We start from the raw sequence: 18,471 nt of genomic DNA, 5'->3' as shown, positions 1-18,471 counted from the left end.
GACTCCAGGATCATGACCCGAGCCGAAGGCAGTCGCTTAACCAACTGAGCCACCCAGGTGCCCCTGAAAACATTACTCTTAAAAGAATAAAACTTTTCTTCCCTACCCATCACCACCTCAGTCATATTCAGATAGACACCGAGGAGGATAAGGACCCTTGGCTAAGAATTTGTATGGCCCTTGCTGGAGCCCGAAGCTCAAACTTCTTCTCCATGTAGCTAAAAGAGGAATCATGAATTAAGTGGATATAGGACAAGTTTGGATCCAGTTTCTATTTTGGTCAGTTCTAGAAAAGGCTCTATTTAGAAGCAGAAGATTAAAATTGGAACCCCTATGCATGGCTGGTGGGAATGTAAAATGGCGCTGTCACGTGGAGGCTGGTTTGGCAGTTCCTCAAACAGATAAACATAGACTTGCCATGAGACTCAGCAGTTCCAACCCTGGGTATAGACACAAAAGAATTGACAACAGGGACTGAGATACTTGCGTGGCAGTGTTTACTGCACTATTATTCACAGTGAGCAAAAGGTGGAAACAAAGCAAGTATCCATCAACAGATGAGTGGATAAACTACATGTGGAATATCCATACGAAGGACTATTATTCATCCATAAGGAGAGAACAAGTCCTAATACCTGCTACGACACAGACAAATCTTGAAAACATGCTGGGTGAAATAAACCACACACAGAGGGACAAACATTTTATGATTCAAGTTTTGTGAAATATCCAGAAGAGGCAAATTCATAGAGACAGAAAGTAGATGAAAGGTTACCAGAGGCTAGGGATAGAGGGAATGGAGAGTTGTGTTCTTAATGGGTTCAGAGGTTTTGTTTGCAGCAATGAGTAGGTTTTGTACATAGATAGTGTTAATGGTTGCATAAGATTGTGGATGTAATTAACACCATGGAATGACACACTTAAAACGGTTAAAATGGCAAATTTTATCTCATATATATATGAGATATATACATATTTTATATACATATATACAACCAAAATTTATATGTATATTTTATATCTACACACAACCAAAAAATATATATGTAAAATTTTTTAAAGAGCCTTTAAAAAAAAAATGGTAGCAGAAGAGAATGCATTTTTGACCCTAAAAGCTGGATGTTTCAAACCAAACAGAAGCTGCATTGCAATAAGTAAATGTAAAGTAGGTCCAACTGCATTAAAATAAAAGACTTCTGTTATGGTTAAAATTTAAAAACTCAGGGGATTTAGAGGAGGAGCCGAGATTCTGCAGAATAATGTGAAATTCTGGAGATACATATTCTTCCACCCTTCCTGTGGGTTTGGACTGTCTCAACTCTGAAAACCAAAGTTTGTTCTTTGAAGGGTGCGCATGTATGTGGTTCCCTCAACATCTGCATGGTGAGGAGGGGTTCGCATGCTTGTCTGGCCCCATGCTGCCCCTGGGTTCTCTTCGGGCTCCCATCAAGCATTGCCCCAGACTGAGTGACCCAGACTTGGAGAAATGTCCTGCTGGAGAAGGCAGTGGATCCCACAGTGAGACCCAACCTGTAGGGAGGGGCCACGTTCTCCTGAAAGGTGCATGAAATGGGCCATAATGAAGTCCACAACTCCCCGCTTCTGAGATGTCCAAGCCCAGACAGCTTACCATCTGCCTCAGCGTCTTCATCTCTAAGATGGGTCATGAGAGTACCTACCTCACGGGGTTTCAGTGAGGATTACATGGTTTGAAGTGTGGGAAGCACCTAGAAGTACTTAGCACATAGAAAGCACTTGGTGGTAGTTATTGATATTAATTATCTGTATATTTGACAAAAGGGACACCTGAGGGGATGGGAACCCGGTTAGGGCCAGGGTCTTGCCATTGAGGGGAACCCTGTGAACGATGGAATTTCTTGGGTTGTGAATGGCTCTGAGTATACCATTCTATACTACAATTTTTCTGAATTACCTAAAGCATCATATCAAACCTGAAATTCCTGCACAGTTTTAGGAAACAAAGTGTCCGGATGGTAAGAGAGAGTGAGACCTGCCCCAGGAGAAGCAGCCCCCACCACATGGGGACTGTGCCAGAGCCCAGGAGTGAAGGAAGGAGGGGTCTGAGGGGGAGCCTGCAACCTGCAGAGGGGCCCAGACACTCGGGGGCATCCAGTGAGACTCGGAGGTCAAAGATTCGCTAGAGGACACTGGTGGACAGGGAAGGAACAGAGTGGGGAACAGACACATGGCTAACCTGGGAAGCATTTTCTCCGAATTTTCTCCTGTATTCCTACCTTCCTGACCATGTGAGATTACAGAGCACTTAAGAGTAAAACCCAGCCCACACTGAGTGTTCTGGTCTCCATGCAATGAATACAAAGGGATTATTGGCAAAGTCACTGACCAGGGCTTCTGCGAACTCTGGAAGAAAGCAGGTGTGAAATCCATTCGGATCTTGCCTGTCTCCGTCCTCATCACACCCACCCCAAGTCAGAGAACCACCCGGCAGAACATGCAAAGATCACAACACAAAAACAAGGACCAGCGTGTCTTAGTTTCCAGCTACAGGTTTATTTCCATGACAAAATCGATTTGTAGAGGTCACAGGATTGCCACAGACGCCAGACTCGCCTACAAGGGAGCACAGACAGATGGACTCTGCTCCCCGCCGCCCTGGTGACTGAGGGAGGGCAAGCAGAGCAGATCCAGGGGGCTCGCTGATTCTGTGGGGGGGACGGGAAAGCCCAGGGTGGGGGGAGGATGGATAACACGGCACTGCATGGGGGGGGTGCTTTCAGCGAGGCGGGAGAACACCATGCCCTTAGCAAGAAGGCCCTCGCCCCCCACCCCTGCCCCCAGCCCAAGGATACCGCCCGGGGTTGTTAGGAAGTCTGCCCACGTGTCCCAACAGCAAAGCACAGATAGCTTAAGCAGCCGGAGCGCAGAAACATCCAAAGAGCAAAAGGCAAAGCGTTCTGGGGATTAGGGATTGATTTTCAGCCCAAGACACAAAGCCAGCTCGGACTTCTGAATTTTTCCATCCTTGTTCACATCGCAGTGGCGCAAAAGAATCTCCCGGAACTTATCAAGTTCCAATCCGCTGATGCTGGGCTGAGGACAGCGAAGATCACACGTCAGTGGGTCAGCCAGTGGTGGCCCCAGCCTTTTGTGCCAGCCCCGCCCCGCCCCGCCCCATGCTCACTACATGCAGGGACCCCCTGCCTGCTGAGGGGGGGCTCCGTGGGAACAGGCCGTGCCCCGTGATTCCAGCTCCTCGTCGTGATAAAGATATTTTGCCTCGGAGCAGGGGATTGTCGCTACAGATCCTGCCTTGCCACACAGACCCACAGAGACGACCCATTTTACTCTCTCCCTGTGGGAGGTTTTTGTGCCTCTAATTTTATTTTATTTTAATATTTTATTAATTTATTTGAGAGAGAGCCCGAGCAGAGGGAGAGGGAGAAGCAGACTCCCCACCAAGCAGGGAGCCCCATGCAGGGCTCGATCCCAGGACCCTGGGATCATGACCTGAGCCAAAGGCAGACGCTTAACCGACTAAGCCACCCAGGCGCCCCATGTGCCTCTAATTTTAAAAAGGGTTATAATGAATGAAAATCGAACTAGAACAGTATGTCCCTGAGCTGCAGATGTTGGATTTATTCCAAGGGATATTTTAGGGGCTAAGAAGGAACCGTGATATGCACCAGTTGGGAAAAGAATATCAAACTCAAAAGGCCTGCAAAAGTGAGCAATTGCATGAACTGAGTGATTCTCCACAGGCTGTTTCATTTAATGCTCACGATAACCTTGGGGTAACCCAGGCTCACAGATTAGGACACGGACGCTCAGAGCTGAACCGTCCTACCAAGCTAGGGAATTTCAACAGCATTTCTGATCCTGAGTCTTCTGCCTCCAATGAAGTAAGTGCTCTCATCCCCTCAGTTCACACCGTTGTGCTGGAGCGGCGGTGGTCTGACCGGCAGTGTGAAGGCTCGGGGTCTAGATGAAAAATCCCATGTCCACAGAGAGAGAAAACCCAGCTCATCAGATTCCAAACCCCTTGATTACTGGGCTAGTCTCACCAGCGAGCAGAGGAGGAGGCTGTGTGCAGGGTTTGGCTTTAGGAGCCAGGGAAGCTCTCCCCGTCACCCAGCCCAACCCGGGGCTACCTTGCTGCCGAAGAAATCTCCAAAAACCTTGAGTAGGAAACAAAACCTTTCATTCTTCAACTAGACAGCTGAATTAAGACGAGCTAATCTGCACTGTCCCACAGGATAGATGAGTGACACCAAGTCTATCTGTGATCCCAGGTTTTCACGGAGGGAAGGATGGAGGGCAGAGAGCAACAGGACCTGGGAGCTAGATAGCACAGCAACAGTAACCTCCAACGTGGGCCAAGATTGCAGGGGACATGAATCTGCGGCCAACGGCACTCTCTGATGGAGGGTCCATCAGTGATTAGACTAAGAGGCTGAAGTGCAACACACCGTCAGTCCGTCTTCCTTGTCGGGGCTTACCCAGGATACTTCCTTGGGTGTCCGACAGGCAGGTATAGGTGTGGTCCAGGAAATGGCTTAGAAGTCCTGACAACAGCAAGCTACACTCCATGGCTCCATATCGGGAGTCCATTTCTTGTACAGTTGCAAAGTGGGAAACTTTGGTTATCAGCATCCTCAACCACTCCTGCTGCATCCTTTGTCCAGTTAGTGGCATTCTGCCTCAGGATCCTCTTAGCAGATTCCCACGCTTAGAAAAGACTCAGGTGGTAGTCATTTACACATTAGCATGAATTAACTTGCCAGTGAATTTACCTCATTTAAGCTAGTTTAAGCTTTTCTTTTTTTTTTTTTAATTTGTTTCCTGCAAAAGGAATTATTTCCTTATTTTGTGGGGGTGTGAGTGTGTGTTGGAAGGAGGGTATGAGTGTGAGTGTATGTAAGGGAAGTTTCTTTGGACCTTCAGAGTTATGCTTTTAATGTTTGACAACTCACTGGGAGTCAGGAGACCTAAATGCCACTGTTCAATGATGTTTGGATCATGGAAGACCGATCACCTGAGATCACTGGGGGCCTCAGTTTTAATAACAAGTCACCACTATACGTGCACACAGGTCCCAGATCTAAGGGTTTTACACAAATTAATTCTAATCTTCAGAACAACCTGATGAGGTTGTATCTACTATCAACTTTTAATTGACAGATGAGAAAACTAAAGCACAGAGAGGTTAATTAACCTTCCCACTGTCGCACAGCTGGTACACGTCAGAACCAGATATAAACTCGGGCAGGCAGGCCCCAAAGCACATCTCTTTAACAGTACACTATATCATAGCCGCCCGTGCAAAAATGCATTTCTTATTTCTTATCCATCTCATGGGAAAGTGTGAGAGTGGATCTGGGGTAGCTGGCTGAAAAATGCTTATCTACCCCCACTTGAATTCTGGAACTAGGGGAACCTTTGGGGCTGAATATGTCTCCTTGTGCTTGCCCGTGCTAAGTGCTCAATTACATCCATGGAGTCTCCAAACACAGTGTTCATGTTTTCGTCATGTGCCCTTCCTTTTCTGTACGTTCCACCTCTCCTAAAACAGCGAAAGCAAATATCCAAAGCTTCTCCCCAGATAAGTCATTACCAGCATTCCCCAAGTCTCCATGCTAGAGTCAGCGACAAGACCCCAAGGCCCTGCCTTTACTTGGAGTCACAAACCTGGTAAACAGTCTAAATTACCAGCAAGAGAGGAGCCCCACATTGGGTGTAGAGATTACTTAAAAATAAATAAATAAATAAAATTTAAAAAATAAATAAATTACTAGCAAAAGAGGAATGTGTAGTTAAGGGATATCTAACCACAGGTAAAATCTTACATGGGCACTAACACAATGACCGTAACCGGGAAATGTTTATCAGTGGAGTTCACCTATGCAGAATATACCCAGAAACAAAGTCCGCTAATAGCAGGTCTACTCGAGGTTAGAGAGTACTCTTCTGTCTTTTCTTTCCTCTACTTTCAAATTTCTCTATGATGTATGTATCATTTTTATAATTTAAAAAATGAAAAGAAACAGTAACATGTATGCTAAGGGCTAGCAGCTCCTTGGAGGATCACATATTAGATCCGATCCTTTAGGTTAAGTATCGTCCCCTCTTGCTAATCATCTCCTTGTCAACAACAGAGAAAAGCAGAAGCGGTGTCTAGCAGAAGAAAGAATGAATTTTGGGGAGCCTGGGAGCAGGAACTCTCTTCGCTTCCAGGCAGACGTCCTGGGCATCGCTGGTACCCCATCTGTTTGGCTTCCCACATTACCATCCACAGTTCTACTCCTTGGTGTGGGGTGCTGGGCATCTTAAATGTCTTGCCTTACTACTTTCTACTTTAAGCCGTAGATTCTCATGTTGATTTTCATGCTGTGCCAAGGGGCCTACAGACTCTTTGTGCAGAAATTATAAAAATTGTGCAGAAATTATTTTGTCTGATCTCAACATACTGACAGAGGACAGCCTTGGATGCCATTTTCCAGAGATCAGGGAAAGGGATGTTCTGGTAACCAGATAATCTTATTAATACAGATTCAACATATGTATCATCCATAGTTGTACAGGAATGAAAGGCTATAAAGTAAGTTTATTTCAGGGTCATTATTGCAAACATCAGGGATCCTGACCAGGATTCTCCACTGAGAAACTGAGCCAGCTCCCTGCTGACCTCATGACATGCTCTGATAATTGCTTTTAAAATAAATTCCAGGGGCACCTGGGTGGCTCAGTCAGTTAAGGGTCTGCCTTTGCCTCAGGTCGTGAAGTCAGGGTCCTGGGATCCAGCCCTGTGTCAGGCTTCTCCCTCTCCCCCTCCCCCCACCATCGCTTGTGCTTTCTCCCTCTCTCTCAAATAAATAAATAAAATCTTAAAAAATAATTCCAGATATTGGTTTGTTGACTTGTTCCATCGTCCTTTCTAATGAAATGAAAATTAAAAAATCACAGGAGAGGACTGTAGTTTATGAACCTGAGGAATATCAGAATTTACTCAAAGATTTTCCCTTGACAACATCCTTCAAATTATATGGTGAATAGTTTTTTAAGCAATCCCGAAGACTGGGAAAGATCCAATACAGGTTTGCACCTCAATGATCTGGCTTCAGAGGAGAACATTAATAATTAACTACTTTGTAATACTTTTTAGCTCAATAAACCAGCCCTGGTCAACTGCTTTTCTACTACTGAGCCCGGCCTCACTCAGTCCTTGGAAACCGGCTCACTTCACTTGGCTGGTACTTATATTGAGAGGTACCTTTTTGTTGGGCCAGAAGCCCCACCGAAATAGAGGGGCAAGGACGAGAGTGATGGGGGGGGTCCTCTGGTTTCCCATGGAGGTGATACAAATCTATCAAAGAGTGAGGCAAACGCATGTTTTTGGATGGCCTAGAATTTTCCCCTTCTCTTTAATTTCCTCTGGGAAAATGTTTTCTCTATTCTGTGGCTGGTTTAGGTTTTCCTTCCCTATCTCCCAGTAACTTGTGGAAGCCATTGCTAAGCTCAGTGACAACTGAAAGGGTCTGGAGGTATGCGCAGCACCCTGGGCTGTGGACTTGGGCAGTCGGCGGCCCGAGCTCCATGGCTCGGAGGAGGCCACACACTGCTCTGAGAAGCAGCGCCCCCCATCCCATGCTTTCTATCAAAGGCAAATTAAAACTGCAGTTTGGCCAAGCCTACCGCCATGTGATTTTAATATCCCCTAGATAATTGCTCAGTTTCTATTACAGAAATCATTCTGGCATGAAATAGATAGTAAATACAGTGGGACTTTCCTTTAGCAATCAATGCGGAAGGCACTACCACACCTGGACCCATCCGCTGCACAGATGCTGGTGGAGTCTCCAACAGGGGCACCCGTGAAGGAACCAAAGAAGAAGCAGGGGACCAGTTGGGATGGGAACAACACAAGTGAGGAGGCAAAGACCACACCAAAGTCATCCTGACCAGCGGTCAGAAAAAAATCTCGTCCATGCCTGCTCAGTCACAGAATGTGAACTTCCTGGAGATTTGTGCAAAAACTGGTAAATTGGGAGGAAGTTTTCTGCTGCAAAACTCCATAGTTTTGTTGTTGTTGTTGTTGTTAGAGAAAGAGAGGGAGAGAGAGTGCTCCAGCAGGGACGGGAGAGAAGGGGCAGAGGCAGAGGGAGAGAGAGAATCCCAAGCAGGCTCCATGCTTAGTGCAGAGCCTGACACGGGGCTCGATCTCATGACCCCAGGATCATGACCTGAGCTGAAATCAGGAGTAGACACTTAACCGACCGAACCCCCCCACGTGCCCCCCAAACTCCATACTTTTAATCAGGTTTTCAAGCAGGTCTGGGATTCTAAAACCAGTTAACAATTGCTACTCTAATTTGTTGCCATTTGGGCCAATCGGGACGGAATCATCGTGTCCTGTATACACCTCAAAAAATCTCTAAGGATATGAATGCGCTAAATTCGGTGGCTAGACAGTCCCAGAGAAAAGGAAGAGTTGCCAAGTGTCTGCTTAACCAGATCAGGCAGCCAGTTACTACAGTGCACCAGGATCTCAAAGGAGATCGCTTGTTTTAAACTGTGTACACGACCTAAAACCTCTCTGTGATCTAGATTATAATCAAAATCCTATTGCTTCGAATCGCAGCAATGTCTTGATAGATAAGTAACCAGGATTTTAGGTCAGGTGTTAAAGCAGCCCCTTGGGGGGGGAAAAGAATCTCAAATATGGGATTTATTTCATGAAATTTAAATTAAAAGTTTTAGGTTTTCTAATAACCAAGTCCAGGGGTAGAAAGGCCTTTCTGTAACCAAAAAATAAGCAGAACTGTGCTCTTCTGGTAAAAGAGAGGGTTTTATAGGATGGAAACAAGAAGCTGCTATGGGGTCACTTAATTAAAGCTCAAAATGATCTTAAGAGAGAAAGGGAGACGTGTCAGTTCTCCCAGAGGCTCAGTAATTGTTCAATCGACTGTGTCCCTAGATTTAGTCTCTGGCATTAATCATCAGCCCCACGGATTCTCAGAAGTAAACAGTGGAATCAGTCACAATGGCATCCCTGACCCACGAGGAGCGAAATCTCTACGGCCCCGTGAAATCACCTGGACAAGCTCCATCATGTCCTTGACAAACCCGTCCACTTCCGGGCCTTCCAGAGCTCCCGTTCTACTCTGAAATAGACAAGAGCCTGTCAGTCAAACATCATTTTCTTAAGTCAGAAAGCTAAAGAATAAATTAGGCGAATTGTGCAAATCAGTATTCTTCTGCGGTTGCAAAGAGGTTTGGAAATGGCACGTTGCGGTGAGGTTCTCTGTGCAGAAAGTGAATGTTCCACAGACATGACAATAATTAATTGTACATAATGACCCCCACATAAACAAATGGGAGTTCCTTGGCTCTTGCAAATCTCGTTAACATGATATATACCGACCTCGTTTGCTTCCCAAATACCGAACTTCAGTACAGACAAGCGTTATTTGCACATCGTATTGGTCCTTGGAAGGATATAGGCTGACATTTTTTTTATTGTGCTTTATGATTTAGCAAGGACTTGATGATTATTAAAGTTTTAGGTCAGGAGTGACTGGATTGAGTGAGTATGTTAGAATTATTATTTGGTCTGTACACAAACCCTTATTTTTTTCCTACTCATTCTATAAGAATGTCTATAAAATGCGATACATATTAAAATATTTCAGTTTCTTCTCTAAAGTGTCAGTCATGACAACTCATCCATCCATCTTTTCAAGTTTTCTTCACCCTGAACCTTTAACGTATCATTTTAAAAAATCTATTTTTTGAAAAAATTAGTGTATTTACTGAACACTACCTGCCAGGCACCCTTCTAAGAGCTTTACACACATGAAATCACTGAATTCTCACACCAATTCCATGGGGTAGGTATTATTATTATTATCCTCGTCTACTTACCCTAACTTTACAGGTAAGGGAAATGAGGCGCAGGGAAGTTAAGGAATCTGCCCAAGGTCACGTGGCTAACGAGGCATGATTCAAACACAGGCAATGGGTCACACAGCAACACTTTGCTGAGCTGCCTCTCCCAGGTGATGCTCCTTTCTGCTCAGAATGTGACACACTCAAATGTCCAGTCTGGTGAGTTTCGGGACGGCATCTCTTTTGACTTTTCCTAACTTTCTCATTATTCTTCCTTCTTGCATTACCGTACCTCGTCTTCAAGAAATGCAATCTCCTTACCATACTTTGTGCTTTAGAATTATTATTTTCTCCTCTCTGAAGCAGGACCATATAATCAATCAATCTTACAAGAAAAGTAGTTTTTATGTCGACCAGGGCTCGTTTTGCCTCTATTTCTTTGGGTTGGATGTGGTTTTTAACCTGATTGTCTGCTTTTGTTTTCAAGCATACTTTTCTAGACGGAGATCAAGAAAGAGAAACTTTCTCCCAGTTTAGAGCCAGAGGGAAAAGAAACATGATTTTATTCTCTTCTCAACCATAAATTCTCCTTTGTCCATTTTAATGTAGTTTTCAGAAGTTCACATGGAGAAGCTGAGGGTATGACAATAGCAGCATACCTGTGGGATTGCTATTCATCGTTATCAGTTCAGGGTCTGTGGGTAGAATGACCCCACATTAGGGGCTAAACAAGCTTGCTCCCTAAAAGTAGCCAGCACAACCCAAAGAGACACACTTACAACATCATAGTGGGCGAAGATTTTCTCAAAGTCCCTCTTTCTTTCTTCAGTGGAACAAGCCTGTATGTGGAGAAAACAGTATGTCACTCCAGCATTGGGACACTTCCGATGTACAATTCTTCCAGGGTCATAGACAACTTTTATAAACTTTTATGATTTTTTTTTAAGTCAATGACCCTTAATCCCTTGATTCCAATAGTGAACCTTGCTGGTCTCTGGATAAATCACAGTGAGACAAACAGATGCCTTCCTTTCTTCCCTCCCTCTCGAATTTATGGAGAGACATGAATGACACAAGCCCACCTAGAGAAATGTCACTACTTACATCCATTTTAAATTGGAGAAGGAAGTTTTCCTGAAGAGCCAAAATCCTAAATGGAAAAGAAGAAAAGAAAGTAATTTACGTTATGATCTGTCAGCTCTCAAAGGCAAGCAGATCCATAACTCTGGCATGAGGAAAGGGCAGGCAATTTCCAGATCATTCTGCAGAAGAGGGTAAGTGCTTGAAAAATGGGAATTTCTATACTGTAAGAACAAATTAAAAAATTAATTGGGAAAGACTTTCATAGGGATTAGTAGTCACCATAGAGAGACTTTTAAAAAGTCGTCTTGGTGGAAAATGGCAAAGGAAGGGCTTATGAAAACTCTCTCCTCCATAACAGCAATGAGAAGACTGGCGCAAAAAAAAAAAAAAAAAAAAAAAGTCAAAATAACTTTTTCAGAATTCTAGAAATTCAAGTCTTACAGAAATCTGGGGAGTGTTTATTTTGGAAAAATGACTAAATCTGGGTAAGAACAGTAGATTTTGTGGCTTTTTAACTTGCTTCATCCCTCCAACCCCCTCAGCAACATGGTATCTTTGAAAATGAAGAGCCCATAGTCCCAGGGAAAATGAACGTTCTAACAGCTGCTGTAGTGAGCAGAACAGAGTTGGAGCCCTTTCAAAACCTAACTCCCAGAGAACTGCCGTTATTTGACTTCTCTGATGTTCTCTGAATGACCCCACTTGCAAGATGCACTTATTTGACCTGATTTTGAACTCACCTAGTGGAAAAGGCTTTTATCTGGGAGCATTTGTCAAAAACAATGAAAAGCAATCACTTAAGATAACAGCCTACCACAGTGGTGGGTAAGAGTTTGGTTAAACAGGGGCGCCTGGGTGGCTCTGTCAGTTAAGTGTCTGACCTTGGCTCAGGTCATGATCTCAAGGTCTTGGGATCCAGTCTTGCATGGAGCCAGGCTCCGTGCCCAGCGGGGAGTCTGCAGGGAGTCTGCTTCTCCCTCTCCCTCCCCCTCTGCCCCTCACCCCTGCTCATGCTCTGTCTCTCGCTCTCATAAATAAATAAAATCTTTAAAGAAAAGAGTTTGGGTAAAGAACAGGCTAGCTAAAAAACCTTAAGAGGAAAATCTGGGAGAATGAGATGTCCACTGGGGCTTGTTTAAGTTCCAACATATTTCTGGGAATCTAGAAAGCTGTAGACATGCATATGACTACATCCCTGCCCAGGACTGTGTGCATGCACTGAAAAGACCTCAGGAGGCCTGAAGGTCTCACCAGTGGCTTATCCTCAGGCTCTGTACAAGCAGAAAGTTAAGCCTAAGCAGAATTGTAAACTTCCTGGTTGCATGTAGAAGATGTGCCCCAACCCGTACACAGGGCCCCTCAACAAACATTGGGAGACATACAAGGAGTCTCTGCCCAATCATTAACTAACCATTCAGCAACCAAGCAGGGACTTCAGTGTCCACATATGACAAAGATAAAGATTTTACAGGATTAGTTAGAAAAAGTCATTAAGCAAAAAGATAACAACTATCAACAATAAATGTGACCCATAAGAAATACTAAAGGGATTCTTCGAGCTGAAATGAACATGAGACAGTTGCTTCAGTCCACATGAAGAAATAAAGAACCTCAGCCAGACATGAAAGGCCATGTATTGTATGATTCCATTTATATGAAATACCCAGAATAAGCAGATCCATAGAAACAGAAAGTAGATTAGTGGTTATCAGGGGTTGGTAGGTGAGGGAAGGAGAGAGTGATTCCTGATGGGTATGGGGCATTTTTCTGGCACAATAAAAATGTTCTAGAATTGGGCAGTGGTGATGGTTGAACAGCCTTATGAATAGACTGAAGTATACCGAATTGTACCCTTTATAAGAGTAAATGTTATAATACATAAATGATAAGCAATAAAAAAAAATACAGGTTTATTTTTTGGAAAACAAATGTATTTTCATACTTCCTGCTTAATTACAATTGTATTTAATAGAATACAGTCTGTTTCAAAAGACTAAAGCATTGGATTTATGTTGCACTCATAATCGTGCATTCACAACATAGAGAAAGGCAGAAAAAGTATCACATAGCAATTTGGAAAATTCTGCTCTTCTGGATGCCCAGGGTAAAGAATTAATCTGAGCCAAGTAAAGGGTAGAATACCCTGGAACTCTACGAGGAATCTGTCCTATCTCTTGGTTGGCACCAAGCAGCCTAAATCATATTACCAGCGAGAGGACATGTACTTGAGAGGCGCTTGTATGGGGAGCAAGACAGCTGCATTCTAGAGCTGGGAATAGAGAGAGGAGTCCCGTGTATAAATGTTTTAAGACCTTTAAGTCATTCAGTTATTTCCCTATTGCTGCTGTGACGAATGAGCTCAGATGTGGTGGCTTCAAAGCACAAATTAGTATCTTACAACACTGGAAATCAGAGTCTGAAGCAGATTTCACCAGGCTAAAACTGAGGTGTCCATGGGGCTGTTTCTTTCTGGAGGCTCCAGGGGAGAATCAGTTTCCTTGCCTTTTCCAGCTTCTAGAAGCTGCCTGCATCCTTTGGCTCACGGCCCATTTCTCCACCTCAAAGCCTTCAAAGCCTGACCCTCTGCTTCCTTCTTCCACATTTAAAGGACCCTTGTCCTTGGGCCGACCTGGATAATCCAGACTAATCTCTGTAAGGTCTGTCGGTGAGCAACTTACAATGCTCTCTGCAGCCTTCATGCATCTTGCCACATAACATAAAATGTTCAGTGGTTCTGGGAATTCAGACATGGACATCTTTAATCCGCCTACCCTCATTGTCACTGTCAAATTCCGTATCAAATTGGTTTTGAAAGAAGATAGTAACTGTTTCGTCACTTTGCATCTCTGTTCAGTAAGAAGTCAATTCGTCCTTCAGTCCGCAACTACTGATTGAATTCTCCTCTATACATAACACTCCACTAGGAGAGAAGCTATTGAAGAGACTAAGGCATACTTCCTACCTTCTGGGTAGGCCCCCAGTGGGGGATGTTTGGCTAGCTGCAGGGAGGCCTTTTGGTAATCACAGTGACAGAGGGGACATGACTGACAGAAGGGACATGACCTCCGTAGATGGGGACTGGGGATGCTAGATGTCCTGCATTGCATGGAAAGTTCCACAGAATGGGGAATCATCCTGTGGAATGTCCAGGGGACCACTCATGTGTGCAAAAATCCTGCTTATAATTATATTTGAACCGAGAACTGAATTCCTATTTACATAAAAATCCAGGGCATTTTTCTCAAGGTATACATAATTTGCTAATTGTGTCGATTATCCATATAGTATAGTGAGTCATGTAAATTGAGGGATGACTGCACTTTGTTTCATTTGGAATGCTATCAAGACTTATTTGTTGTTTATAAAATTGTATCAACAGCAACTGAGTTCCTGACACATGAGTTGCCAAAGGGCCACATTTGTATCAGTCAACATCTGAACTGACATATTCACAGTAATTCTACACCACGATGTAAGCAACAACCCCTCCCTTATGTCTTCCCTGTGGTTCCATCTACCCACCTATGCACTGAAATACACCTTATTTTATTATTACCTGTTCTCCTTTATTTCCCCTTTATGTGTTATAGTTTGTGCATTATACTAACTGTTTTAGCATTATGCTCACAGGTAGATTATATTATCTGTGGATTTTATTTGAGGAGTAAAAGTGTCATTGACGATTGGGTAGAGAGCAGTTTACGGCAGTGGCACACTCCAGCCTCCAGGAGGCGCTCGGGGCTGCTGGACTCGCTGCCTCTGAGAAGTGCCTTGAGTCAGGTGGGTGGGTGTTTTTGGTGAGGGGAGCAATGAAATTAAATGCTCTTGTTTTCATCCAGATGCCATGTTTTGAGTGAATCTTTTAGGTGTTTGGGTAATCCCGTTAGGACTGGCTCTCACACAGCTCTCAGAGTAGCTAGACCGACCTCTGCTTGAGAGGAGCGCTTGCCTCAGTTGGCCAAAAGAACCGTGAGAAGGGAGTAGGACCCAGGGGACAAATCTACAAGGGCCACAGGGCGGGGACCCCTCAGTCCTCAACCTTTAGGAGAAACACTCTCGTTCCCCTCTGGTCTGGCTGGTCTCTCCGTGCCTTTTCTCCAACAAAGTGGCCAAATTTGGGACAAAGGTCCTGGGGAAAGTAACCAAGGAGGATGAGGCTCAGAATAGACGACCCTACGGAGTGTTGGGGACAATGTCCTGGCAATCACTAAGGAGAGGTTCTGCTTGGTGTGTCCCCATTCGGAGATGCTGCCAAGAGAGGAGGTAGCGGGTGCAGGGCTTTGTGATTCTGAACTCAAGTTCACATCTGCTTATGACATTGCCCAGTTAACTCTCTGTCACTGAAAATCACCCTCAGTCCGTGGACTCCCTGTCTTCCAGCCACACCTGCTTGTGCCCTGCAGCCTGTAACTGCCACCCCCGTCACTGTCCACACTACCACTCCATCCACCCCATCCGCAGGCCCCTGAGATCGTCACTGCTCCCCCTTCTGGGCTATACCCATGTATTCTGGATCCGCTGATTTTTTTTTTTTCCTTTCTGTGACAATCACAGGTCATCTCGGGGTCAGCCAGTCTTGAGACGATGTGCTGACATGACCATCATGTCACAACACCGGCCTTACAGCACTTTTCCAGGCACTGGGCCACTTCTGCTGTCACCCCTTCCCTTCCCCACTCTGGCCCTCGGGTGCTGGGTGCCCATGGAGTTTACTTCAACACCGAAAAACCAGACAGCACAGTCGTCCCCTGTCCTGAACTAACTGCTCAGCTTTCCCAGAACCAGTGAATGAGATTCCAGACTTATATTTTCATGGGGTCCTTATGTGAGACCAGGAACGTCTGGCCTTTGAAGGCAGGGCTGGCCCACGACCCACCTATAAAATTTTATGAAAACTTTGTGTATTGTGCATTTGGGGGGCAGTTTTTATTATCTTTACAAAGGCATCTGTCACCCCCAGAAGATTCTAAACAACTGCTGTTTATTTGGCCAGATGAGCCTCTTCTTCAGGCAAGCCTTGACCTCTGCCTTTCAAAGGGAAGTGTGTGCATCGTGGAACCCCCACGATGGTATGTCTGAGTCTGTGACACCATTCTCAGGCTACTCACCTTGCCAAGTCATTAAGATCCAAACGGCCATCCTTATTTTTGTCAAAGATCTTCATCTGGAATGCAGAAGGGGACACGACTGTAAGAAGTACTTGTAACAGGAGTTCACTTTGAAAGTTACCAAAGCACTTTGCCATTTTGCCATTCCGACTCCACGGTTGTCTAAACTGCCTGAGGCTATGTCATGTCCCAGGGTACTCCCTGCCGAGCACAGGAGAAACACCACTTTTCCACTGAAGGCTGAAGGCGTTGAGGAGAACGGGATAGAGGGGAAAGCCTGCCTCTCTAGGCCTCAAGGATTGTAAGAAGGACGAGGGAGACAGGCAGAGACAGGGCTGTCCAGTGGACAGGTGTGTGACCTAACTCTGCTGGAAAGGGGTTCTAGAGGGAGGAGGCACTAATGAGGAAGGAGGTGCTGTGGTTCAGCCTCCCCGAGACACTCTGAGCACCCAGGAATTTGGATGCTGGGTTGAGAACCAGTGGACTTGCCATGGGGCTGGCTGTGATGGGATGAGGCGATGCTGGAACTGCGGGCGGGAGTGGACCCCGGAGCCTCGGGCTGGAAAGAGGATGTGTCATAGGGAGACACTTAGCATGTCTGACTCCACGTTGCCTCTGTTTCCCTTGCTGCTTTGACGTATGGCTGACAGACCTCCATGGAGCCCTGCACGTGGGCTTGCTACAGCTGAGATGTGCAAAATCCACTCTTTCCCTGAAACCCACTTCACCCAAGGAGAGAAGGAAGTACGTACAGAAATAACAACGCTAAGATTTACAGGGACACCATGACCGGATTCCTGTATGCAAAGACCAAGTAACCAGGGACAGAAAGTTTTCATAACCTTCCTTGGACCCCTGTGGGCTCCTGAACATCTACAGGTATCAGTCACCTCTTGACGCCAACCTCCTTCTAAAATAAAAGAAGCCCACATTTCATGCTGAGGAAAGATGCTCTTGGGGACCACAATCTGCCACCTCCTTGGTTTGCTGGCTTTCTGAATAAAGTTGCTTTCCTTCCCCCAGCATCGTGCCTCTTGATTTACTAGTCTGCCGTGTGGTGAGAACATGTGGACTCTGTTACAGCTGTGGTAGAGAATTCGTGGCCTGCATCCAGCAAGAGGTAAAGGATGGGTGATGGATGGACCTATATGTCCCAATGGGCTAGCCAGAGCTCAGAGCGTGGGTTATGAGCTCACCACAGACTTTAGCTGTGAATACCAGCAAGGCAGCAACTGAGTGACCAAGAAGCATCGTCCTGGAGACCAGAGGAGTCAGAGCTTTGTGCCCAGGGACATCGGCTTCCCACCTCCACCATTAGGGCCCAAAGCCATTTTTCTCTCCTCGATGCCATTTTTTTTTAAAGATTTTATTTATTTATTTGAGAGAGAGACAGCACATGAGGGGTGGGAGGAGCAGTGGAGAGACGGAGGGAGATGAAAAAGCCGACTCCCCGCGGAGCAGGGAGCCCTACTCGGGGCTCAGTCCCAGGACCCTGGGATCATGACCCGAGCCGAAGGCAGACGCTTCACCAACCGAGCCGCCCAAATGCCCCTCCTTGACGCCATTTTTGCAGAAGACTCTGGGTTGGGCGAAGATGACTGAGAAATCAAAGAGGCCAAGCTCCTCCTTTTGTGGAAAGACTTAGCATTATCCAAAGAGACTGTTTAAATTATTAGATCAGACGAGGCTTTATTCAAGATAGGATTCAAAGTTAAAATCAGGAAGACCAGATTAGGCAAGGTGGAGGAGAGCCATTTCATGGCATATTTGAGTCATCGTTACTGAGTGAATTTGTGACTTCACAACATTGTACTGCAGCAGAGTATCTCTAAACATATTTGTAGGAAGAGGCTATACAGGGGAAAAGAGGGAATGAGAAAATCTGAGAGTATGTCTAACAGATCTTTGCACTAAAAGCAGATCTGTCCATCCCGCCTCACTCCCTAAATCCAGTTTCTTTTTAATATTTGAAATGAATTTGAAAGTCCATTTCCCTAAAACGTTAGCATCAAAAATGTATATTACAGAATCTATTAAAACACAGGTTATATATTCATACACTCGGATAATATCACACATCCAATCACGCCCCTTAAACATAAATTCTATATCCAGTAAAAACCCGAGAGCAACACATTTTGCTGGAGACTGAGCCATGAGTTATTTCCCGTGACACCATCATTATAAAAGGTTCTATTTTAATAGAGAGCTAGATGATCTTGAGCTTTAAGCAAGTAGTAACTCATCTCGAAAAATGTGGGCCCAACTCCATTGCTGTGCAAATTACTCAAAGGGGAAAATGCCCTTTGCTCAAAACTGGCTTGAGGAAGAACTGAACACCAATGTGGTAAATCATGCTTCTATCCATCAGAAAATGGGCTACTTGGTTCACTTAAGAGGTTCAGCAAGGTGGTCT

The 18,471-nt window shown here is 45.1% G+C and overlaps 1 protein-coding gene across 5 annotated transcripts in view; it reads right to left on the bottom strand.

The window, feature by feature from the left end:
- Positions 1-2,525: 2,525 nt before the first annotated feature.
- The window catches only part of SCGN (secretagogin, EF-hand calcium binding protein), a 35,325-nt gene continuing 19,379 nt past the window's right edge, over positions 2,526-18,471 (bottom strand). For all 5 annotated transcript variants that reach the window (XM_027602845.1, XM_027602849.1, XM_027602848.1 and 2 more), the window contains 5 exons: positions 16,056-16,111; positions 10,969-11,014; positions 10,644-10,703; positions 9,072-9,140; positions 2,526-3,072 (listed from right to left, as the gene is read on the bottom strand). In XM_027602845.1, the coding sequence (XP_027458646.1) occupies positions 2,944-3,072; positions 9,072-9,140; positions 10,644-10,703; positions 10,969-11,014; positions 16,056-16,111 (360 nt within the window). In that variant the 3' untranslated portion in view covers positions 2,526-2,943. The remainder of the gene's footprint in view (positions 3,073-9,071; positions 9,141-10,643; positions 10,704-10,968; positions 11,015-16,055; positions 16,112-18,471) is intronic.

The sequence above is a fragment of the Zalophus californianus genome, chromosome 7 (genome assembly GCF_009762305.2).
Source record: "Zalophus californianus isolate mZalCal1 chromosome 7, mZalCal1.pri.v2, whole genome shotgun sequence".
Classification (NCBI taxonomy): domain Eukaryota; kingdom Metazoa; phylum Chordata; class Mammalia; order Carnivora; family Otariidae; genus Zalophus; species Zalophus californianus.
The sequence above is the reverse complement of the archived record's forward strand: the minus strand, read 5'-3'. Positions and strand labels throughout refer to the sequence as shown.